Consider the following 25,002-nt stretch of genomic DNA (forward strand, 5'->3'; position numbering starts at 1 on the left):
AGAAAAAAATGCTATAGTGATAAGTGAGGTTAGAAAGGTTCTGAAAGAAGATGCTTGACCAATAAAAAGCTGCATGGTTTTATCATGCAAACATAAATGAAGTGGAAAAATGTTTTCAATATTCCTGAAACAAGTATTGACTTGACATATTGAAAAGGCATTCAAGACTTTAAAGATGCATCTGCTATTGAGGAATCTTGTGCTTGATGTAACATGCATGTTTATCCCCCCCAGTACCTGATAGGTTGTACAGTGCTCTTAACTACAGTGGGACTAGGTACTCTTGTCACTACTGTGTGGGTATTCACAGAACGTGAAGCAGGGGTAGATTCACTTTAAAGAATTGCCAAGGAGGGAAAATTCACAGGGAGAGAGAAGAAAAAAGGATTAAGAAAAGCAATACATTAAGTGTTAACTACAGAAAAGACCAAAAAACAAACAAAACCAAACAGAAAAAAAAACCCAAACAGCAATGATTTTTAATTAACTGAGTTAACTGCTGTGACCTTTGCAAAATATCTTTAAATAGTTTGAAAGAACTGAAAACCTAGAGGAGCAAACAGGTTGTCTCTTGAACTTACTAATAACCCAAAAAATAAGCTATCTTTTAGTAGATCATTAGGTGAATGTCCATTCTCTTTTGTTTAATTTTCCCCCCAAATTACTTTCCTTTTTCTCAAATTTCATGATGTAAGACCAGAGTTCAAGAAATGCATTTCCAAAAAGTACATTTGTGATGTGAGTGCAGAAGGTTTTCCTCGGTACAAATACATTCCATCTGAAATTGTGCAATTTCCCTCAGCACAAAGTATCTCTTCCATTTGAGTTACAAACCAGTGCTGTGATTAATTGTATTTATCTAATCTACAGGTTCATAAACTTTATGCCAAATTACAGCTCATACAAGTTATGCTTTACTGATCCCTCTAGTACTAAAAAGGAATTTCAATACAGCTTCCCCAGTGGTTCTCAAGTTGGCCCTTAACAATAAATGTTTTCCTTGCTACAAAGTTGTGAACACAACATATATGGAACTTATTCCCAGGTTTAAAAGCAAGAATCAAAGTTGGTGCCAACATATGCACAAGACTTACGTAGCTGCAATGACCACCTCCTCACTGGTAATTGGCTGTGTGTGAGATCTATCCTGCAGACGCCGCAGTCTTCTCTCTACTGCTGAACCTCTTGTAGGTGGCTTAGGAATATTTTTCATTTCAAATGATTTCTCCATTTCCTAAGAGAACATATGTCATAAAACCATGGAAGAAAAGTTCTAACCCCCACTACTTTCTTTTTAGCTTTCCTGCATGCAAAGTAATAAATTTCCCTAATGCCCATCCCTGAATCAGAAGCAGGATATAATTGCACAGTAGGAGTCATGGAGTTAAAACCACACAACCCTCTAAATGATGTTGTTAAAGAGCAACAAGTCTACTGTGTAGGTAGGAGATGAAGTTAAAAGCAGTTACATATCTTGGACTTGATTAACTGCAGTACACTGCATTCTAATGCACTATGGGTTCTTCAGCATCTTGTATATGAAATGTTTAATTTGGCCTTCTGTAAAGAAAAATTTAATACTTACTCTAAAAAGCAGCCTCTTTGCAGCTACACTTAGTTTGGCTCGGTCATCCAATTTTTCTTCATCTACACAAATGGGGGGGAAAAAAGGGAGACAATGTAACAAATCAAACATATAAGTAGTACTTTTTTTTTTTTTTTGACTAAATGATTTCTGACCTCCTAAAAATTGTTATATTAAGACGAGGAGCATTACCAAATAAGTTGGCTTTTGTCCCTCATCACGAACCAAATCATGTAAACTTTACTTGTATTTACATGTACTGCACTGTAGGAAAATTCTCAACAGGATTTGAGAACAGAAAGACTTGTCCTTGAGACAGTTCATGTGCTTTCAAGTTATCCAAACAACTTTTTATGAATATTCAAAGTTACTATATTAGTCTATGACCACACATGGACTAAAAAAAGCACTAGACTGAAAGACTGTCTTGAGGATGAGTATTTATCCTGCTGTATAAAATATCTATTTTCAACTAACTGACCATACAAGATGGTCTCTCCTGGAAGCTGGTCATTCTGATTACCAACTCAAGGTCTCTATTTTTCAGAGGCTCAACTTAGGAGCTGAAATCAGCATCCTCCAGATCCAAGAGCAAGCATCTCAAAGCTGCAGAGAACATCAGCTTTCAAATAGCAGAAGGCATTAAATCTAAATTTATCTACTCATGAGATTACCTACTTAATTTGTGCCAGACTTGCTGAGACCAACAAGATGGAAAGAGAAGATGGTAGACTAAATTATAATTTAATAACCAGCATCTAGCAACTTGCTTAGCTAGAAAACATGTTACCAGCATAGGTTCATAGTATAGTATGAAATTGAAGTTATATAAGTTATTAGTTCTAGAACGATTAAAATGTGTACCTCTTTTCCCCACCAACTAGCTGTCAGAAAAAAACCCATACTTTTGTTGAAAAGTTTCAAACCATTTGGCCCCATCTTGCCCCCCATACAAAGTTATATATCCACAGACTTTGGGTTTTGAATTTATTTGAAATCAAGTCTGTAGTAGACAAGGCCCAAGGAAAAGTGGTACTTCAAACGTATTAGAAGTAACTATAGTTGGTTTCAAGTGGACTTCATCTGCACTATCAAACAGTTCTTCAGCTAAAATAAAACAAGTTTGCTCCCATTTCTTCCTTGGAAAATAGTATAGTAACTAACATACCGTCAGCAGTTGGTACTTCCACACTTAAAATCGACCTAGTGAAAAATTAACAAACAGACAGAAGTTAGTTGGAAAAGAGAAATCAAAAATTAAATCCAAACTCCACCTAAAGTAGTGGAACCTCAAAAGTCTTAAGAGTAGAAAAACTTTACCTATTTTTCAAGTTTCAACAATTTCCACCTTGGCATCCTTTAATAAAGCAGAAAGGCAAGCAATGGCAGCCAAACTTAAATACAGTAAAGGAAAATTATTTCCAGTTCATCTTGCACAAGATAAAACTCCAAGATTTGTTGCCAGTTCTTTTCATATAAATTATGTAGCTTTAGTTGTTTACAAAGAAGTAAATGATAAAGCGGAGTAGATGGAACAGAAACTTTGTGTAAAAGAGACAACAGCATTAATCACTAGAGAGAACCAGACAGCTATACTACTTCATGACGATTCACTGTTCACCATTTTATGTGGGGGGGAGTTGCAATGAACTGGTTTTGCTAGCAGTATTTTGGTTTTTATTTTATAAGAAGCTGTAACAAATACTTGATCGTTTTCAAAGAGAAACAATAGCCTTGCAAAGTGTTTAAGCTAATAAATAAACAAAGTCTCTTCACAAGCTTGTTCATATCTACTTGTACAACAACGCTACACAGAGCTACGTACGTGCCTACCTATCTGTCTCCTTTCGTTCTGCTGACGTTATAGGTTGAGTTTTAAATCTCTCAGAAGTCTTTCTATTTTCACCAGGAGAAAAATAGCGCCTTGGCCTTCGTGGCCCTTTGTCACGGTCACCATTGGCAGACAAAGTGCTGCCTGCTGTTGACATCTCAAACCGAGATTCACTTTTAAACCACATGAGAGAAAGCACATAGAAAAGAAAATAGAAGAGAGAAGTAAAGCACAGATGTAAGCATCGCATCAATTCACTAGAGATCACTCTGCATGCTCCTCCGGTAACATGCGCAGGCGAACGCATTCCAGCTACCCCACAACACAACTTGTGCGAGCAAGCAGAAGCACAAAAGCAGGATCGAAACCATCTCAGCCTCCAGTTCACATTGGTGAGAGCTAAGCTGTGTGTTTTAAGTGCAGAATGCAACTCATGTTGAGTGTGTGTAATTTTGCCAAGGACGTGCAAGTTCACACAAAAATATGTCTGAAATGTCACCTACAGTTCCGTTTTCTTGTTCGCGTTAGCGGTCTCCAGAAAGACATTACGGAGCTGGGCAACAGAGACTTTGGTGTCAACCATGCCAATATCACCGTTTGGGGCATTTGCTTCCATGCTCTCCTTACTTTTAAAAGCTTCTAGCTTAGGAGCCACAGTATAGTCAGACACAGAGCGAGTCAGGACTTTATGCTTTGCTGTTGACACTTTCCAAACAGGAGCTTTTGCTTTGTCAGGTTGCGATACAGACCCACTCTGTATGTACATCACAGCTTCACTCCTTTCTATGTTCTCAGGGGTCTTAAACTGCTCAGAAGCCTGTCTCTTATTGCTCTCCAGCTCTCTCTGAAGTTCTGAGTTAACTTTCAGTTTGCTTGTAAAAGAGGCACTACCCACAGGGGCATCCAGTTCTCCTCCAAAGAGGCCTTCATGATTCTTCCCTTGCTTGCGAATCTCTGATGGCAAAATTGGTCTTCTGCCTTTGGAAACCTGTTCACCCTCCAAGGAGTCTTCTTCAACAAACTTTGCTCCATAACCAAGTGTCTCCTTCTTCTCACTCTCTGATGCAGGGACTGCTGATGGCTTTGTTAAGAGGCTACCACTGTCTGGCAGAAGGCTGCCAACAGAGATGTTTGCTGGTTCTTCTCTTGCTATCACCTGAGCTGTGTGAGCAAGTCCAGCAGGCTGAACATAGCCATGCACTGGTTGGTGAATGGAACTGATGGGCTGATTTTTAACCCTATCAAAGGCAGAGGTTTCTGTCTGAAGAGGCATGTAGTGAGCTGGCACTGGATGGGATTTTCTCTGAGATACTGTGTCATGTTCTGGGCTTCCTCGAGCACTTTCCTCTTTCACCAGTTTCTCTCTAACCTTTACTCTTTAAGAAAGAAAAAGGATTAAGCTGTGAACAGCAATACCCAATTTGGGAAGGAATAGAGACACCTACTGTGGATATAGACAGCAATATTGTATTAAAATAAACAGCAATCAGTAAGTAAAAGAAAGCAATCTTATGATGCAACTCCTTCCCCCCCTCCCAAATCTTACCAGTAACACTGCTCAAAACCATTCAAGTGATTCACAGGCCCTCAAACATGCATGACTCCTGAGAAAATGTGCAGCTTGTTCCCATGAGATCACAACTGTGTTTGACAAACAGCACATATTCATAGTATCAAAAAAACAAGATGATCAAAACTGCTTTTTTATATTATCAAATATTGGGTTTAGCCCGAAATTGCAAATTTTATCAGCAATCATGTATGTAGTCAGATTTTTGAAGATGTCTAAACACCAAGCAGCTTACATCATACCAAGATGCTGTTGAACTAGGGAAAGGGATGAAAAACATGTCTCCACCTAGCCCTTGGAATGCTGTGCCCAAGACTTTTTTTCTTATATGATAAACAAAAGCACAAGTAATCTAAATGTTACACATAGTTTAACATTTTAGTAAGTGAGGAAAAAATGTTCAGAGTGTGAGCCTTATAGTTCAAAGTGAAACTGGCATGGCTGTTGCTCTTCAGAGGGCTTGCAGGGGAGAAAGGGATAAAAAAACCTAACCAACAAAAAAAAAACCTCAAACAACCCACTTCCAGAACAGGCATTCTGTTTTAAAACATTTCATTATATTCTAACATGCAAGAATTACAGGAATGGTCCCAAAAATGTTACCTTACTTAAGTGTATTTTCTAGAATCACCTCTGGACTTTAACATCCATGAAAAACAGTCATATTCTACCTTTAGACACAGAGCAACTCTACTGAAGGCAGACAAGCACATGCAGCCAGAAGCAGCTTTTGTTCTACGACTACAACTACAGGTAAGGTCTCCAGCAGTTTTACATTCACACTGAGTGCTCAGACACCTTACAGGGCAAGTGTTTGTAAATATCACGTATACAGTATTAAACATGAAAGCCCTGTACTTCCTCCCCTCCAAAACGGATATAAAAAATTCAAGTACAATACGAGACAAGCTTTTTATTTGAAAGTAATCTGGCTCGAAGTCTGTGGAACTCCAGAGCTGCTACCAACAGACATTTTGAAGTTTACATGGTTTTAAAAAAACTAAGATTTAGAAAAAAGGGCAAATGAATATTTGAGAGAATAATTCCAAATATTCAAAGTTATCTGAAACACCACCCTAATATTTTTGTGTTTCTTATCTCTGAGGATTGGTGCACTTATCAAGGAAACTCCTCAACGTTACTTAAGCACAGGAAGTGTGTTCAGTCTGAAAAAGTGAGTCTTTAAAATACATATATTAAGCATTCTCCAGAACATCCACACTGATGTTAGTACTGGGTTATAGGAATTATATGGAAAAGAGTCTTTCTATAAAGCTCCTCGTGTGTGTGTGGAGAAAGCAGCTGCTTGTATCTTTGATTAAGATCTTACTTTCCTTCTCAATATAGATTTTTTTACTTGCATCATCTTCTTTTGAATTCGAGGAATGAGCTGTACAGAATGCTAAGAGTGATTGGTGTGTGGTATAAAAATTTTCTGGTTTGCAGAATACAAAGTGGGATAAAATAAGTTTAAAAATTAGAGGAAGATGATAGTAGCTGTGAAAGATGCTAGGGGCATATGTACTTCTTAATCAAAATACCAATTGGTCATGATTATATTAAAAGCAGATGCTTCAGAAACATTTCAATAGCTGTTTATTCACAAGAAACAATGATTTGCAACTTGCTGCTGTTAAAGGAAAATTAAAGGCAAGTATTAAATGAAGGCAGAGTAAAGGAAAAGGAAAGCGGAAGTTTGCAGTCTCATCATTAGTCACACAACTGTTTTATGATACCTGGAGGGCCAGCTGATAAGTGAAGGTGTGTCCCCTTCTGAATCTTTCTGAAGAAACCATTCAGGTTTTGCTTTCCCTGCACTACTACAGAAAACAGAACTTAGGTAATAGTTGATATCTCAACACGTGTTCCTGTTGTTTCTTCCAATCTTCCCTCCCCACCACTTTTTTGTTTTCCAATTACTTAATTACAGGGGACTGTTCATGAAAATAAAAGCACAGCACATTATCAAATTGAAATTATCCAATCAAACTGAAATTATCAAATATCACACTTTTTCAATAATTTACAACAAAAATTATTGGGTTTGCTGTAAAACAAATAACCGCATTAATCTCACAAACATCTAAAAATTGTTGTGAATGTGAAATATTCTGCAAAGGTAAATCTACCAAGTGTACATTGTCCAGAACAAGTGAAAGCAACTACACAATTTTTGATATTGCTTATCAGTTTGAAGGATTTATGGAAACCATAAGTGGATCTGTGGAAATCTGGAAAAGTTGCTGAAACCATTCCTTCAATTTGTGGTTTAAAGAGGTAAAGACCACTAGGTCCAAACTGAAGTAGTAGTATAAATTTAATGAAGTTAGAAATGCAGATGGCTATATCATATTTCTCAAAAATATCTCAAGAGCATCAGTAACCCCTCTCTCTTCTTGTAGCCCTATATCAAAAAATTGGAAAAGCCAGCCCAAGTAGCTGAAGTAAACCATGCTGTGTCAATGGGTGACAGGGGAAAGGAAAAACTTAAAGAAAAGGAACCTCCCAATTTGATCTTCTCTTGACTTTATTCTGTTTCCATTTTGGAGCTGAAAGCATAAAAAGAAACGAGCACTGCAAATTTATGGAAACCCTCCAGCAAAAGGATGCCTGCGCAGTACCTGCATACAGTTTCCCACATACTTGCCTGATGCCCACCTTCATCTACAGACTCTCAGCAACAATAGATCACATCAAGTATTTTTAACCTTGCAAGCACACACTGTCCAGCCATACAAAGGTTTAGAAACTCACTCCTTGGAGGTGACAAGTGTCCAGGCTGCTTTCCATTACCTCTAGTACAGCTGAAAGAACACCCTGCACTGTAGCAGAGTAATTCATGATGAAAATCCAAAATTGAGCTCCAAGTCACTTACTTCATTTTTTGTTTTTTGCTTGTCATCAAATAAAAATAGTTGGAAAAGGTCAAATCAATGACTGTTCTTTAGATAATACTTCATTTACTGCAAATAATTTTAAATTTGAGAACTCACCTACAGTTGTCACCATATCCAAATCAAGCTTAGAATAAAGTCAAACATGGACTGTTTGAAACTTCTTTTGCTTTGCCAAATATTTTTTAATTCCTAAAGGAACTGCCCAAATAGTAGGTAAAAACCTATCACAGGATCTGAGCCAGTACCTAGAATTGCTTTGAAGCAAGCAAACTTCCTTTTTGTCTCTGAATGTGTACTTTGGCACATTTTTACAGCAGCCATGGCCCAAGTAGCTCTTATTTGTACTTGATCATTTATCCTCTGAAGACGTCAAAAGACTGCAAGCCATGTTTTGAACTCACAGTTAATCAGCCACTTCAACAGCCAAATGCAGACAATGTCAAATGATACCTTCTCAGCACTTTGTTGTCTTCTCAGTAATGGATAATAGGATTAATTATTAAATCGTCTTAGGTCTGAAGGCACAAAGCTTTCATACATATTCCAAAACAAGCTGCATTTATTTTCCATTTTCAATTCAGAAAATTGAAATTTAACAAAACTATTTTTTCAATCTGTATAACATAGAATTGATTTCAAAAAAGCAGCCACCTGGAAAGCTGGCATTAGCCTTTATTTTCCTTGTGCAAATGGCTTTATAGGAGACTACCATGGAGTAACTTTAAACAGACCACCTGGGAATAGGCAGACTTCTTCCACACTCAGAAATAGGGACAAGAGTTTACAAGAGTTTATTCTTAAGTCTCTGAATATCACATCAGTGAGTACTCACTGGCACTGAAGTTTTCAGCAGTATTAAAATGTAAAACAGGCACTTGGTAACTTGACCTTTGAAATGCCACCTACTTCTGGCACACGTAACCAAACAAGCCACCAAATCCTAAGTTTAAACTCTCCGTTGCTGTAAGAGCTACACCACAACTTGGTGGGTGTAGATTATTTCCTTCAAAAGATAAGACAGACAGCAATTGTGGGAAACCTTTTTTTATGCAAATGCTGACCAAAGCCTTATCCAGAAAGAATCTGACATTAGTGATAATGCAGACAGCAATTTGTATTAAGTTATGACTTATTCCTGCTGCTTTTGCCCCAGCTTCTCATTAGCTATAATGGCACTGATGTAGAGCAGAGAAATAAAACCAACTATATCACAAACGTGATGGAGTTTAAAGTCTAGAACTGTCCTAACTTGAGAATTCATCTGAAAATATATCCTATCATTTCATTATCTAGAAATGGAGAACACCTATGTCCCCAAAAAGAGGAGGGGGAAGGTGCCTGTCTCACCAAACACAGCTGACTTCACACAGCATTAGTTCTTGTAGGGATGTGTATTTTTCCATTTTTCAAAAGTTATATTCCCATTAAAACTACTTTTCCCTTAAAGATATTGCAAGACTTGGGCAGAAGATAAATAATTATTTTTTAAATTAAAAAATGGGTAATGTGAAAAGTGCAACTTTAAAAAGAAACAGCTGGAATTTGTGAATGATTTGATAATGCCTTCAGTCTGCTTGGTGTGAACTCTCAATTGTTTTATAAAGTCACAGAATCATTTTGGATAGAATCACAGAATCATTTTGGTTGGAAAAGACCTTAAAGATCAACCTTAAGTCCAACCATTACCAGTCCAATTAGTACACTGCCTAATCCACTATCCTAGTCCACCACTAAGCCATGTTCCTAAGTACCACACCTATGTGTTTTTTAAATACCTCTAGGGACAGCAACTCAACCACTGCCCCAGTCATTTCCAGTGCTTGACAAACTTTTCAGTGAAGATATTTTTCCTAATATATTAATATTCATAAAATAATCTAAACCTCCCCTAGTATAACTTGAGGCTGTTTCCTCTTCTTCTATCCCTTGTTACGTGGGACAAGAGACCAACCTTCACCTTGCTACAACCTCTTTTCAGGTTGACAGCTATAAGGTCTCAGCCTCCTTTTCTCCAGACTATGCAACCTCAGTTCCCTCACCCACTCCTCATAAGACTCTTTCTCCAGACCCTTCACCGGCTTTTCTGCCCTTCTCTGGACTCACTCCAGCACCTTGATATCCTTCTTGTAGTGAGGGGCCCAGAACTGAACTCAGTATTTGAGGTGCAGCCTCACCAGTGATGAGTACAAGGGCACGATCCCTTCCCTGCTCCTGCTGGCCACGTTATTTCTGCTACAAGCCAGGATGCCAGTGGCCTTCTTGGCCACCTGAGCACACTGCTGGCTCCCATTGAGCTGGCTGTTGACCTACACCCCAAGATCCTTTTCCACGGGGCAGTTCTCCAGCCACTCTTCCCAAAGCCTGTAGCATTGCAGGAGGGTGGTTGTGACCCAAGTGCAGGACCTGACACTTAGCCATGAACCTCATACACCTGGCTTATCAATCCAGCCTATCCAGATCCCTCTGCAGCGGGATCACGACTCCCATCCAGCTTGGTGTCATCTGCAAACTTACTGAAAGTGTGCTCAATGCCCTTGTATAGTTCATTAAGAGAACTTGTCCCAGTGCTGAGCCCATGGGGAACACCACTAACAAACAGCTGCCAACTGGATTTAATTCCATTTATTGCAACTCATTGGGCCTGGCCACCCAGCCAAGTGGTTGTTGTTTTGGTTTTTTTTTAATTTTCCCCCTTGCCAATCTTACATGTGTACAAGCTGTAGAGCTCCATTAGAAATCCAAGTGGATTCAGGTGTCTCCCTCTGGTCATCACACTGCTTCACCAGCAGGACAACCCCCTTCCCACCACTGCTGCAGGCACTGCAGCTTCTCTGGAGTTGCAAGAGAGAACAACCTAGAAGGCATCTCATTGTTCAGTGTTTCATTGCTTTCCCTTTACAGAAACAGGGACTAGGATTGCTTTATGACAATAAAGAAAATAAAGCCCCTTTTTACACTGCAGCAGACACATTCTTGGCTGTGATGATGGGCTGTTCTCTTTGCTTTCCTAAGGCTGAAAGTTTTGTCCCTTTCTTTACCTCATAAAATGAAGAAAACAACCTACCAAAGGTCCATTGCTCCAATATCCCTTACTAACACTAATCAAATTAGTCAAGAGACTTGTCTCAAATTGACCATTTTAAGATAAGGGATAGTATTTTGTAGTATTTGAGTTGAGACTGCTTCAAAGACAAGCCTCATGAAGCCTGAAATAACCTAGTCAGCTCAAGGAGTTTTAGTACAACGCTGGTCTCAGAAGACCCTTGTGTTGACTATTCTCCTTACTGCAGTGGCAGATTTGTAAGCTCTACAAATAAACCAAAAGTCATCAGACTTGTTAAGTATGTTGTTGACTTACTTTCCTTCTGATGGCTCTTTTAAAATTAAAACATTCCTTCAAAAATTTGGCTTAACTGGGAGAGTCCAGTGATAGCTCATACAGCCATACATCCACACCCAAAAAAAGGTGACCTGGATTAGGAGTAACCTGGGAGAAAAATATTCAGAGACTACTAGTGGTGTGTCCTGTGCAATAAAGTGAAACAAAAAGGAAGGCTATGTACAACTGAGCAGTGTACAGGCACTGTAAATGATGACTTAATCAGCTCATTAACTTTTGATGTACAAGATTGCTTCCTCATTCAAATGGCAAGGTATGATTATATGAGTTAACAAGAAAGGCCACAAAAATAAAAATCAAGTTTTGTGATTTTTGACGGGAAAGATAAAGAAGTCCAGCCAAGGTAGCTTGTTTCTGAACAAACTGCAAAAAATGCCAATGTGTAAACGGTTCAGTTTATACCACTTCATTTCAGTTTTTTAGAAACAGTCAGAACCCTTATTCCAAATGCTTTAACAATTAATTACAATTTGCATAATTTCTAGCTGAAACATTTTAACTTAATTTTTACAGTTATTATTTTCCACCTATCTTGCCCTGGAAAGTAAAGAATTACATCTTAGAGAAAAATAATACTTTGTTTTGCAAAACACATTGTTTTCAGTCATGAAAACACTTTGACAGTCTGTTTTTGCACTACAATTTGAAACTACAATGTGAAATTAGTAAAAGCTATTTTTTTTCCTCTCTGGGAGAAGCTGGTTACACAATTACTTAGGTAAAATTGATAAATATGAAGAAATCCAGCATACTATGAGGGAGGCTACATTTTCCAAATTCAGCAAGGAGTTTTATCTTATCTTGATGTTCACACACATGCCTCAATATTATCTGAAAGAGTAACTATTGCAGTTCAAGAATTTTTACACTTTCACAGCAGAAAAAACAAATCAGTTATTATTTCAACTGCCCTAAAACACTTTTCAACTTTTAACTCGGAGATGGTATTTTGGCAGAAACTGCCATGAAACTATTTAAATCTTCACTGAGAAACAATTTGCCTTTACTTGGAAGCCCCCACCCAAACAGATACAGGATATAGAGGAAAAAAGTTAAGACTTGCTTTAACAGGTTCTATTAAAAAAATAAAGCAGCAGATTTAGAACCATAACTGCTTCAATTCCTAGTTTGTGTAAATATCATAGAGTATCAGTTATTCTACTTCCACTGCAGGAAAGGCCTAAATTTAGCACTAGTTCTATAAATACAAAGTGAAACCAAGGACACATCCAATCACAGAAATAGATACTCCCTTTCCTGCATTAGAAGTACACTATGATTCAACAAACTCAGTCAATTCAGCTCAGACATCCAAAGCTACTACATACATTCTTCAATGGTAATAAATACAATCTGATAAATACTGTAGACACTGCTGCAGAAGGTGATTAAGGTAAAGGAACCTACTGTATAAAGAAAAAATTAAAATCATGCTTACCCTTGTCTGATGTTACTGTGCAAGGGCTGGTCATTCTGCAAATGGATTGGTGAGGCTGCCCGCTTTGGTGAAGAAAGGGACTCTCTGGGGGTTTGCTTTGGTGATATTGGCACTTCATTATAGGAGGAAGATTCTCGTCCAGAAAGTGAAAGGGAGACAGAACTATCCAAGGTTGCTGAAAGGTCAGAAGCCTGCCTAATGGCACTGTCATCATCTGCTTTCCTATCACTCTTTTCAATTGAGAGGTCTTTATCTGGAACACCATCTTTTTCATGGCTGGAGTACTCTCTGGATTCAGAAGTCACACTCTTTGACTCCTTTGCCTCAGTCCTGGACAAATACATGGAGCCACAGTCCTTGTTTTCATCATCTTGCCTTTCGTTTTTCATTCCCTTTCTTTCCACACTGTTGGGATCTTTCCTTGCCCGTGTGTATCTGGATGAGTAGTCAGAATCCAAATCAGAATCAAGAGACAATCCATATTTCTCTGCCAGCTGGCGTCGCCTCTCTGCCTTGTACCTTGCTATTCTTTCTGCTTTTGACTCCAGTTCCTGGACATCCATGTTTCCTGTACTATACAAAGGCTCTGTATTACCTCCTGTGATTTCTGCTCGGTATCTGGATGATCTGGGTTGTTTTTCTACAGAAGAATCTGAAGTTTCCTCTTCTTCATTTGATCTTCCTGTCAGAAGTACAACACATATGAGCAAGTCCACCTCAAAACCCTAAGTACCCTGCCTACCTACCATTCACACTGGGAGAACTAAAAGCTTCCCATTTCCTTACAAATCAAAGTGACTGCACAGACACATTACATCTTTACATTCATGTTTCCACATACAAATAATTAAGAAATGTGCATTAGTCATAATTCTTGAAGAGTTTCATATCAAATTCCTGTTGCATTAAAACAGCATAACTAATTAAATAAGGCAACTGGGGAATTAAACGCCAAGCTTAAAAAAACCCTCATCACAGTTTTTCTATAAAACTCTTCTCCACATACTGCACAAATGATAGGGCAGTAAACACAAAGTAATTCAGCAGATTGACTGATACATGCTACCTACCTAGGTGGGGACTGTATGGATCAGTTGCACGCATGTATCTTGGTGTATCTTCCTCTAGTAAACGGTGTGTGACTGATCCTGGACAATTTTGTAGAAGCATAGGTTGTGCATCATTTTCAATTCCCTCTAAGCGTCTAGCTATTCTCTCTTTTCTGAAAAAGATGTGGAAAATGTGAAACCAGGCATCTTTGAAGATCTGAGGGGAGAGTTTCTAAGAGGAGGTAACAAAACAAGCTATGTGTTTTGTTGTGCCAAAGACACTTTTTTACCTTTTCATTTCCAAAAAATCTTGGTTGTTTGGTTCAAACAGTTTTCTTAATTCTGAAACTGAGACAACAAAAGATTATACAGTTTGTTAGCTACTAAGTTTCAGAAACTCACAGAAGCTTACTAAAAGGCTTTAAAGTAAGAAAGAAGATAGTCAAATTTGAGAGGTTTGAAATAGCTTTTCTTAGGGAACAAGCATGTTCCTTATTATCCTAGTTAATTAAGCTTGCATTGTCAGAAGTGCATTTGGCAGCATACAGGTGTGAACTCTCCAGGTACTTAGCACAGGTTAAGCTAGAATCTGCTATAGTAAGTAATTTTCAATATCTAGAAAAAACTGGGCAAGTTGTATTTTGATTGGCTGAGGCCAAGCTGACATGCTATAGTAGCCTGTTTCAAAACCAGGTAGTATGGAATTACTGCTTACCTTGTCACACTAAGGTTGGAAACTGACTAAGTTTAAAGAGAAGCAGTGCCTTGTATTCTTCAGTTTCTTCCTCCCTCTTACATTATTAAGCAAATCCCAAGAATCCAAGTGAGTCATGGTTGGAATGAAAATTATTGTGATATTCCTGCATGGTTAATCACTTTCTACGTTGCTAATTTTTCCTTATTATTTTAATTGGGACAACTTTCCTTTTCTTCCCCTGAACTGTCTGGTGGTGCTGCAGGCCAGCAGACAGCTGTCCCAGCTCACAAAATGGTAGTGAGTGAACAGGAAGCCTGATAGATGAAGTAATCCCTATATATATATATATATATATATATATATATATATATATACATATGTGCACAGTTATCAATGATGTTTTCTAACCACACTGGAGCAGTGAGTGCTACATAAACAAGTGTGGTGTGACTTCTTACCACCAGGAAGAGAAGCCATACAGGCTGCCAAAGGATGCAGTGGGCTGGGGGGTAGAGCAGGGGTGGAGCCTCACACCCCCTCACACACACACTGCCCTCCCTTCCTCCCTCCCACATCATTGCCTTGGCAAAGATGTGGTGCTAAAAGCTGCATGTGCCTTTCTGATGCAATGTACCTCTGGGGTTCTGACCTTGTTGGCCCAGGGATCAAAAGCTAAAGCAAGCTAAAGGCTACAGCTTGCTAATTCAGTCCTAGATTGCCATCAGAAATGCCCAATGAGTCAGTAGTGTCTAGCAGACACTGTTCCACACCACTGCAGAAATAAGTCTGTGAGCTTTTTCCTCTACCAGACTTCATCACTCTACTTACAAGATAAACATCATTGAAACACCACCCTTTTGAAGGTCAGACACTCCTCTCCCTTTCCTCTACTGCAAAAACTTACGTGCATAGTAAGTCTGGGGTTTTAGCTTAGCTGACATGTACAGGAAGTTTGCTGTGGTCAACATCAGTGCTCATACCTCCTAAGTCCAGATAGATACCATTGACACTGGCTCTCATATCAACCTACTGCTGAAAAGCCACTAGGACTCCAGGTAAAATGTCTTCAGTCAGCAATGATTAATATATTCTGATCATGACTACTCAGAGTAACAAACAAACAAGGTATGGATGTAGGATCTGAGGCTACAGGAGAGAATACATAGAGTAACAGGGTAAAGAAACCCACTGGGCCAATCTGCAAAACAACACTTTTAGTCTGCATTTTTATAGAAAGCAGACTCAAGTTATAGGCTTCAATTTCTCATGACAGATTAGCTCAGATTGTAATCATGCCATGAAGAAATCTAATATGCACAGGTTTGATGAAATTAGCAGTGCAGAGTAACTAGGTATGCAGCTACTTAACAGTGCTAGCCCAAGTGACACCTCTTCCAGGCCTGGTTTCAGCACCTTCAGCAAAGGAGATCAAAGCCTACACTGTTGACCAAGCAGACAGTGCAAGATGGCCACTAAAGCAAGCTCCAGGCACAAGTGTCTGGAAATGGATGGGAACCAGACTCAGGTAATGCAAAACTGGCAACCTGAACCAACACCAAAGCAGAGTCCTTACATTAAATTTCTATAGACTTCTCTCAATGCACGAGCAGTTCCCCCGCTGCCCTGCATCCTTAGGCTGTGGAAGCAGCGAAACTGTATTTAACAGAGAACTTATCCATATGAAACCAGCTGTCATCTCACATTAACACCAATGAAAATAATTTCTCATAAATACTTTGCTCTCATCTCTACCAAATCTACTTCTTTTTATGTTTGGTCCTTGGGCTATTAGAGTTCTTCTGTTCCATCTGTTGGCTGTACATACAAAAATGGTCAAAATAAATCCCATAACTGTTCCGTCATTTCAGACAGGTCAATAAAATCACATTCCATGCACATCCTGATCGTTTTTCTTCCCCAGTTATTGATTTACACAGTTTCTGAAACCATCATCAGGAAAAAAGTCTTTCACACAGCTTAAGTTGAGCTTTTAACTACAGCTTCATATGCTAGTCATAGGGTTTTTTTGTTGGTTGGTTTTCCACCACACCCCCCCAAAAAGGAAATTTGACTATAATAGCCTGCATACAAGAAATGTGGATCATCTAAAGAACTCCCAGCACCATTAGCTCAACACTCTTCTGCTACGTGTTAGCTGAAGTTCCAGAGATTCTACTACTGCTTTGCAGTCCTAAAAAGAGCACTGGTCTCATGAAGCATCTCTCCAACACCTTCCCAAACAAGATGGGACAAAAATAGCACGGGACTACTCTATGCTGCCTTACACTTTTTCCACACTTGAGATTCCAGACAGTAATTTCAGCTAGGTGGGCCAATATCTGCAAAGCTTTTTCATGAAAACAATTTCAGCAATATTCTTCTGGGAGGTGGAAAAAAAAAAAAAAAAAAAAAAAAAAAAAAAAAAAAAAAAAAAGGGAGGAAATCTTCTAACTTCACTGATTAAGTTTTGCTTAATAAAATATTTGATTTCTAAATGTGAAAGCCAGATTTCACTTCTAAGGACACTGGTTGGCCCTAGAAAAGCTTAGATGATTTGGTTTCTCTTTTTTAATTTCGAAATTTTAATACCTTGGTACCAATTTCCAATCTGTTCATGGGATGTTCTTCCACATTACCATCAGAAACTACACCATTTCAAAGATAGACTGTCAAGGCATCTTAATTTTGGTAGAGTGTAGACCTCCCAAGTAGGATTTACCTTATATCAGCATTTAGCAAAACCAGTACTATCTCTTGTCTCAGAATAAAAAAAAAAAAGGTACATTTGGAGTGCACCTTATAAGTATGTTCAAAAACTCCTTAGATTAAAGTGAAAGATTTCTTAAAGAAGTCAGAAATTCTTCAGAAAAATTTGTTACAGAAATACAAATAATGTTTTTCCTGAAAGCCCTCTGGTAACACCAAAGGGTGTGTGTGTGGATAAAGTTACAGACATATGATAGCAGTTTTATTTTTAAAATACAGAAGCTGTAAAAGTCTCCCAAAGGTCCCTAGCAGAGAATGAGCACATATATTTGTGAAGCCCGAATGAACGTAGATTAAAAGTTTAACTGCCAGAGGCTTAATTTCATTTTGAGGAAATTTAAATGCAACAGGGAAGCCTACCAGCCTTATTCACAGAATAACAAAGCTAGGGGTTGGAAGGGACCTCGAAAGATTGAGTCCAATCCCCCTGCCAGAGTAGGGTCACACAGGAACACATCCAGGCAGGTTTTGAATGTCTCCAGAGAAGGAGACTCCACACCCCCCCTGGGCAGCCTGTGCCAGTGCTCTGCCACCCTCACAGTAAAAAAATTTCTCCCCATGTTTATATGGAACTTCCTATTCCCAAGCTTACATCCATTGCCTCGTGTCCTATCATTGGTCATAAGTGAGAAGAGCCTGGCACCATCCTCTTGGCACTCACTCCTTACATATTTATAAACATTAATGAGGTCGCCCCTCATTCTCCTCTTCTCCAAGTTGCAAAGCCCCAGCTCCCTCAACCTTTCCTCATAAAGGAGATTTTCCACTCCCTTCATCATCTTGGAGGCTCTGTGCTGGACTCTTTCAAGCAGCTCTCTGTCCTTTCTCCTCCTTTCCTCACCTGGGAGGATGATGGTCTACAAACAAGGATGGAGAAGCATTTATCTTCTGTTTATGCTAGCAAAGGAATACTCACATGCTCAATGCTTCACTGCAGGTAGAAATGTGAGACTTCAGCTAGACTCTCTGAATCTCAATTCAGTCTGTATCAGTTAAAAATTAAAAATAATCCCCTGGTTTTCCAACAGGTGAAAATCTGTATCAAAGTTGGGCCCAAGATGGGACAAATAACCTGGATTTTCTGTAAATGTTTGACCTTAAGCAGTCATCTCAGAATGTAACCACCAGCTCCCACTACTAACTTTTCTGAAGTCTGGTACACACTAAATCTGATGATGTCTTTGTTACAGGAAAAAATTCTTAGGAAACAGAGACATCTTGGAATAGAAATAAGTGCACTGAGAAGCAATTTACAGAGAAGATTTCTCAAGTGAAGGCTCTCAAATAACTGGTTGGCTAGCATGATTATAGGGCTAAGTATTTGGAATAACAAGGGGCAATGTATTCTTAGTTACAAGTTGACTACTGTAGTCTGTATTGTATAAATGCATATCACTCTGCTCCATCACTGTGCCAATGAAGTATCTTTCTGAACATCTATAATGATTATACTGTAAAAGCAAGCACATCACTTAAAAGTCGCTCAAATTTTATGCTGGAAGAAGGCCTCCTTTCTAAAGGAACTCTTCAACAAATGATATCAAAAGAGCAAGCCAGTTCCTTTATGTTCGAATTTGTGCATCTAGCCTTGCAAAAGGTAAAAATCCCATCAGAACACACACACAGTTTTAACCAAAGTTCTGAGATCCACAACATCCTGAGTGAAGGGAACATTTTTATGCCAGTTACACATGGTTTTTCAGGTCAAAAACTATTTCCAAACAGATTGTGATTTCCTCTAAATAATGCAAGCTCATTCTCCCCTCAGATAGAACTACTGTTTTCTTCATTGAGACTAACAGGGAAATTAAAAAAAAAAAAAAATTAATCCCAAAACCCATAGATAGTGCTGGTCCTTTTGCATGCAAGACTAAAATTCAGTGTGTAGTCAGCTGGTCACACAAGCATAGTAATTGTACACCAAAGGGGACTGGAAAGAGCTATGAATACAATACAAGCCAAGTTAATACCTTTGAATTTAGTATTAATAAAACTGTACAAAGAAACCTCTCTGAATTTTTTAATTTCAACTACTTTTATATCTATTGAAAACTAGGTAAACAAAGCTGACCTTCATGAGGCAGGGATGTAGCAAGGCATTTTAAAACAGTGTGATTGTTCATCCCCTGTTCCATCCTCTATGCATACTTTGCAGAGCAAAGAAAACCCATTTACAAAACATCTGTGCCTAATGATTCTAACTGTGCCTTGCACTTGCATAAACTGAATTTACATGCTGTCCAATTGTTACTTGTGTGCATAATGTGTTTTCCTTACTTACCTTTTGGTAGTACTGCTAAGAGGTTAGCATCAATATCCTTTGTGCTGTTTGCAAGTTCTTCTTTATCTTCAAATGAAAACTCCTTCTGAAAACTGAAAGCAACATCTGGTTTATAGAACTGTAGATGTTTCTGCTATAAGTCAAATAAAGACAAGATGTAACTGATTTACTGCAAGATAATAAGGGGTATACCAAAGAAAATATTTTCCATAAAAATGAAATAAGAAATAACCCCAAGAAACTCACAAAGCCAGACCTAACATAATCCAAAACTTGTTTGGAACTGTGCCACATTTTTGCATTATATTATTGACCAAAGTTTGCTTTCAAAATTCTCTGTTTGCAATCACATTTGAAATAATCTACATTGAATAATTCTTCATAAATATTGGAACAACAAATATGTACTGTATGTACAAACCATGTAGAAGCCTTCTGCACCATTGCCCTATTGTTACTGTGCCAATCTCCAGATCTTGTAAGTCTTATAATACACTAATATGAGAAACAGATCATTTAGTTTCATCCCTTGTCTTTTCAAAATAGTAAAAAAAAATACCCATTTAATCAAAGACAAACTATTTATCTAAATATGTTAAGTAAATATACAAATCTCAGCTACAAAATGTAGGTGTAATAATAGTCTAAAGTACATACTGTCTACAGAGACATTTTGGAGGAAGTGTTCTTCCTTACAGGTAACCAAAGGGAGATTTTTCTCTCCAGTTATTAAAAATATATAGACAGCTTCTGCCCTTTTGGCTTCTAAACTATCCCAACCAAGTGTAAGAAAAACTATGCTACTCTTAAAACCTTTAGTAAACTGTATAAATAGATGTAATAAATACAAATTCCCACAGTGATCCTGGGATCTTTGTTTTGCTATGGTATTGATGTGCCATACAATTTACTGTCACCCTGATAACAGACTGCACAGCCTTACTGTTGGACTATCCTTCCTTAGGACAGTTTTTAAATGGCTTTTAAAAGATTTGAATACCCTTTCATCATGGGTAATTGATTAACAAAGAAAAAATAGTAAAAAACAATTTCTGTACTCACTATCCCAGAAGAACATTTGTTATTGAAGAGTCTTAACATGTAACACCTGACAACATTTTACATTAACACTAAAAAATATTTGCTTCTTTATTGTTCATAAATAATATGCCTTTGTAAGAAAACAGCGAGGAGAGAATAAAACATTAGAAATGACAATAAGGAAACTGGGCTGTGTAGGCACCACGCCTCCTCCTGCAAAGTGTCTCCAACAACTGCACTTATAAAAATTATTCCAGGTACTGCCAAGAAGAGCTATGTTAGCCACTACAGAAAACAGCAAATAGAAGATGAAGACCAGAATAGCTGTCCATTACAGGGAACAGCATATTTTTACACAGTAGAAACACTTTTATGGAACTAAACAAAGAAACAAAATAAAATAATAAAAAAAAAAAGGATATAGAAGCCACAAGCAACTTGATGCATGTTTCGTCTGAGCCTGGGCAGAAACTCAGTTAACCTCACGTTTCTATATGCCTAACCCACACTGCCAACACTCCTGATTCTTATTAGCTCCACAATATGTTCCTTCCTTAGGTACACAGCTTCTGGAGGTGGAGAGACTTCTGGTTTCATTTAAAAGGAGTTTCTACTCCTTTCAGCTGAGCATGAGTTTGAAAAGCACGATTAACATTGGCCTAATGCCATAAATCAAACCCAATGGTTATTTTTTCCAGTCAATTTGATTACTTTAGACTTGTCTCAAAAGTGCTGAGGGACCCAGCACATGACTTTTGAATACCTGAGCTTTACTTAGCAGCTTCTCTGATTGCTTCCACAATGCTTATGATTAAGTGCAGCACCTAAAGTTTCCATAAACATGAGACTGTAAATAGAAGCATTCACTTCGACAGCAAAAACCTTGTTTAAATTATTGTGCACTAAGATCCACAACTATGCCTCAGTGCTACACAGATGTCCAAGGGTAAAATCATACAGAATCAAGACTGGCACTAGTCTGCTGCCTTTAAAAATAATTGTATTCTTGGAATGTTTGTGGATTATAAACAAACTTTTAAATACTGTGAACTAGTTAGAGGTAACTCCTGCCCCTTATTCCAAGCTCCAGTAAATTCCAGGGACTCTGAGACCCAAGGATTCCATCCATTCATTCTTGAACCAGTGCTAGTGGTTACTTTACTTACTTTTAACAGAAGTTTTTACTCACTTTCCTCAAGACAGGCTCTCAATTGTATTAATTATCCATGACCAGCCAGGTATGATATGACCAGACAGATGAATGCCAGAATCTACAACACATTTGCCTTTTTATATCTACACTATATTTATTTCTCAATCCTGCATGCCAAGGCTTTGCTTTTATCAGTTGCAAGTGACAGAAAAATTTATCAACCCCCAATGCACAACTGTGCACTTAGTATTATTACATTACATCCATTTTCTATTAATCCTCAAGGTCATCCAATTCTTCCTGTATGTGAGCTCCCTCCTCCTTTGTAGTGAGGGTGGCTTCCAACCTTTACTCACTGGCAGATTTCATTAAAATTCTTTTAATAACCACAAACTTCTTAAGCTTAACCCTTGCTGGGCTTCATGGCATCACAGGTTGTCTGCTTTGTGAAAGTCTCTTCAGAGTTTCCCTTGTGTCCTCATTTTCCATTTCCCTGCACATAGTCAGCTTTTATTTACTTGCTTAAACTATTATTTTCATATGCAGCCTATTTTATCCACAATGGAGTAGTTTTTCCTCTTCTGAGGCATTTTTTCTTTCTCTTGCAAAGCTGCAGGTGGCATTGCTTGTTTTAAATATTTTCACATTAGAAACACAGAATATTTTAAACCTACGTATCAGTTACACTGAATTCACTGTACAAGTTTAAGCAGAGAGAGCACTGCTCTGAAGTTGATAAAGTCAGGTCAAACAACTGTGAATTTGTAGGTACATATACAAAATTAGTTCTAAAAATAAAAGCAGGAATATTAAGGAATGTCAGTGTTCAATAAATGGAATCATTAGAAAATTAAATTGTCTCAGAATGATGTTAAAGCAATTCCAAATAGTAAAAAAATAAATCCAATAAGATTTTAAAAAAATACACTCATAAGTAATTCCTCACCAAGACTTCCCTTCTTCCTTTAAGAGATCTATCCAGATGTCTCCCTGCTGTATCAGTCTCCCAGCTAAAGGAACAACTGCATCATCAATTTAGGTGCTTAAGCAGAGCCAGAAAGTCAGTCAGATTGCTGAGTATATTGTACCTTCAAACTCACCCACAACCCTAGAAGGATCTAGGATTTGTCTAGAGGTATCACAACTACATCTACTCACCTTTGCTTTTCCTAATTTCTCAAACCATGCAATAAATTTAGGTGCAGATTCTGAGCAGCAGCACCAGGAATTTCTGGATGTAGTAGTTGGCTATGCACACGCATCATTAAAATAATTCAAGGCATACATGGCTTTCTCAAAATGAAGGAAAAGGTTTAAGAATTATTTCTTCTTGAAGTCCCTGTTAAATCTGGATACTGAAAGAGGAGCTTCTCCTCCTTTGCTTGCTGTGATATAGCCTGTATTCATGGTTCATGAAAAGCAATCAACATCATGAGGTCCCACAAGTTTGTTTCACACAGGATTTGTGTGTGGTTGGGCCTCAGGTTCCCAACAAGCTCATTATATTCTCCAATGTTCAGGAATTCATACGATTCCTATTAAAACACTGGCAACAATATTTCACAATCTCATAAGTTTTTCCTTAAAAACAATACATAGTGTGGCATTAGTGCAGGACTTGATAGTAGCTCTTGCAACTTCCAAAATAATTGTAGGCTGCTTCTATACATCAGGGATTCCACGCCGCAAACTTAATCCGTTGCTGCAGCAGCACCATACAGTTTCTAAATAGGTGTCCCACTAACCTAGTTACATGCCCAAAAGCAAGCAAAAGTTTGATCCAAATGCCACTGGTAACACTGCCCAGACACCTGGCTTAAAGCTATGGGACACACTGAGATTTTGTGATTGAAACATATTCATGAAAATCCCCCTGCATACCTGTCAGCTAGGTGCTTGGCATTAATTTTTCTTTTTCTCTACCTCCAGGAGAATTTCCTTCCTTGGTCCCTTACATAAAAGGTTCACTCTATAGTCACATTCTTCTCCACTACTCTCATTTTACTCTTCCATAACACAATGTGTCTTGTACACCTATTCCCTCCATCTCTCTACAGCACCTAAGAAACATGGCAAGGAACCAGGTGCCCTCCAAAAGGAGTGGGCTGACTGAAAAGATGCTTGCAGACATGAGCCCAAGTGCCTAAGGCTGGTTGAGTTCTGTGCAGCTGAGCCAAGAGAAGAGCTGGTTGCAGTGGCAAGAGTCAGTTCCCAGCTTCCTGACCTCCTCTGTGCACCATTACAAATCAGTCTGGCAAGCACAGGTAGACATCAAAAAGCAGTCAGAATGATGGACGGGAAGAGGGAGGGGATGTGACTTGCCACCTTGCTTAACTGTGACCTGTATCCTCTTGCTCAGCTTTGTGGAACCATGCTCTAAGACTGCAGGTATGAGGCAGTGTGGCCCTACATGAAGCAGTAATGTCACCTCTCCATTCATCGCTGTGGTGTCCCCTCCCATGCACTGACGAAGATCTCTGCATGGCTGTATAACCAGTTCACTCACTTCAGCCACCTTCTTTTTCAGAGAGATCAGTTTTCTAAGCTGGTTCACTAAATATCTATACTCTGTCCTGCAAGTAAATATGGGGATTGCAGTGACAGAAGGCTCAGTGAAGAGTGGGACTTTCCTTAGACATTCCAGCTATACATTTTCACATTATTTAGGAAGCAGTTGATATTTTCAATACCTGTTCAGAGTATCTCTTTTGTGCCAAAGCTTGGTCCTGTGAGAGGGCCAATAATTTTTTCTCCATGACAAAAGAGTAAATGTAGATTAAAGCAACACCTGCAAGACCCAATTGTACAATCAGTCATCTTCACTGGGCAAGAAAAACTTGACCTTACCTTAATGCTCTCTTCCTATGGAGCAATCGTGAAGGTTTAAATCTGACTGAGTTTCCTTTTTCAAAATCTGTGAAAAAAACAAACAAACAAACAAAAAAAAAAACTATAGTGAAAATGCTTCAACAAACAGGGAACTTTTAGGAAACTAGGTTATAGTCTGTAATCACAGTCCTTTTCCACTGGAAAAGACTACAAAGGTCTTTCCTCTATTCAAAGGGGCATAAGCTGCTATGTCCGACATGGTGATAAACCAAAGTTCTGAAAAATTAATCCAGATAGTAAACACATCAAAAGCATAAGCACTTTCCAGAACTATATTCATGCTGTAGCACTGCAGTCTAGGAATATAATTTAAATTCCTTTACTCAAGTTTCCCAGCATATAAAATGGGCAGCAGACATGTTTATGATGCACTCTGCAAATGACAAATGCTGCAAGCAGCAAGAT

At 38.4% G+C, this 25,002-nt stretch overlaps 1 protein-coding gene across 28 annotated transcripts in view; it reads right to left on the reverse strand.

The window, feature by feature from the left end:
* The window catches only part of SVIL (supervillin), a 138,479-nt gene that overhangs the window by 45,361 nt on the left and 68,116 nt on the right, over positions 1 to 25,002 (reverse strand). For 12 of the 28 annotated variants that reach the window (XM_071734909.1, XM_071734910.1, XM_071734908.1 and 9 more), the window contains 12 exons: positions 24,556 to 24,622; positions 19,515 to 19,606; positions 14,061 to 14,118; positions 13,792 to 13,943; positions 12,722 to 13,403; positions 6,723 to 6,806; positions 3,920 to 4,792; positions 3,419 to 3,589; positions 2,754 to 2,788; positions 1,586 to 1,647; positions 1,095 to 1,234; positions 238 to 333 (listed from right to left, as the gene is read on the reverse strand). In XM_071734909.1, the coding sequence (XP_071591010.1) occupies positions 238 to 333; positions 1,095 to 1,234; positions 1,586 to 1,647; positions 2,754 to 2,788; positions 3,419 to 3,589; positions 3,920 to 4,792; positions 6,723 to 6,806; positions 12,722 to 13,403; positions 13,792 to 13,943; positions 14,061 to 14,068 (2,303 nt within the window). In that variant the 5' untranslated portion in view covers positions 14,069 to 14,118; positions 19,515 to 19,606; positions 24,556 to 24,622. Of the gene's footprint in view, positions 1 to 237; positions 334 to 1,094; positions 1,235 to 1,585; positions 1,648 to 2,753; positions 2,789 to 3,418; positions 3,590 to 3,919; positions 4,793 to 6,722; positions 6,807 to 12,721; positions 13,404 to 13,791; positions 13,944 to 14,060; positions 14,119 to 14,485; positions 14,506 to 19,514; positions 19,607 to 24,555; positions 24,623 to 25,002 lie in introns of those variants that run through there. The other 16 variants (XM_071734922.1, XM_071734920.1, XM_071734919.1 and 13 more) reach the window with 9 other exon arrangements.

The sequence above is a fragment of the Heliangelus exortis genome, chromosome 2 (genome assembly GCF_036169615.1).
Source record: "Heliangelus exortis chromosome 2, bHelExo1.hap1, whole genome shotgun sequence".
Taxonomy (NCBI): Eukaryota; Metazoa; Chordata; class Aves; order Apodiformes; family Trochilidae; genus Heliangelus; species Heliangelus exortis.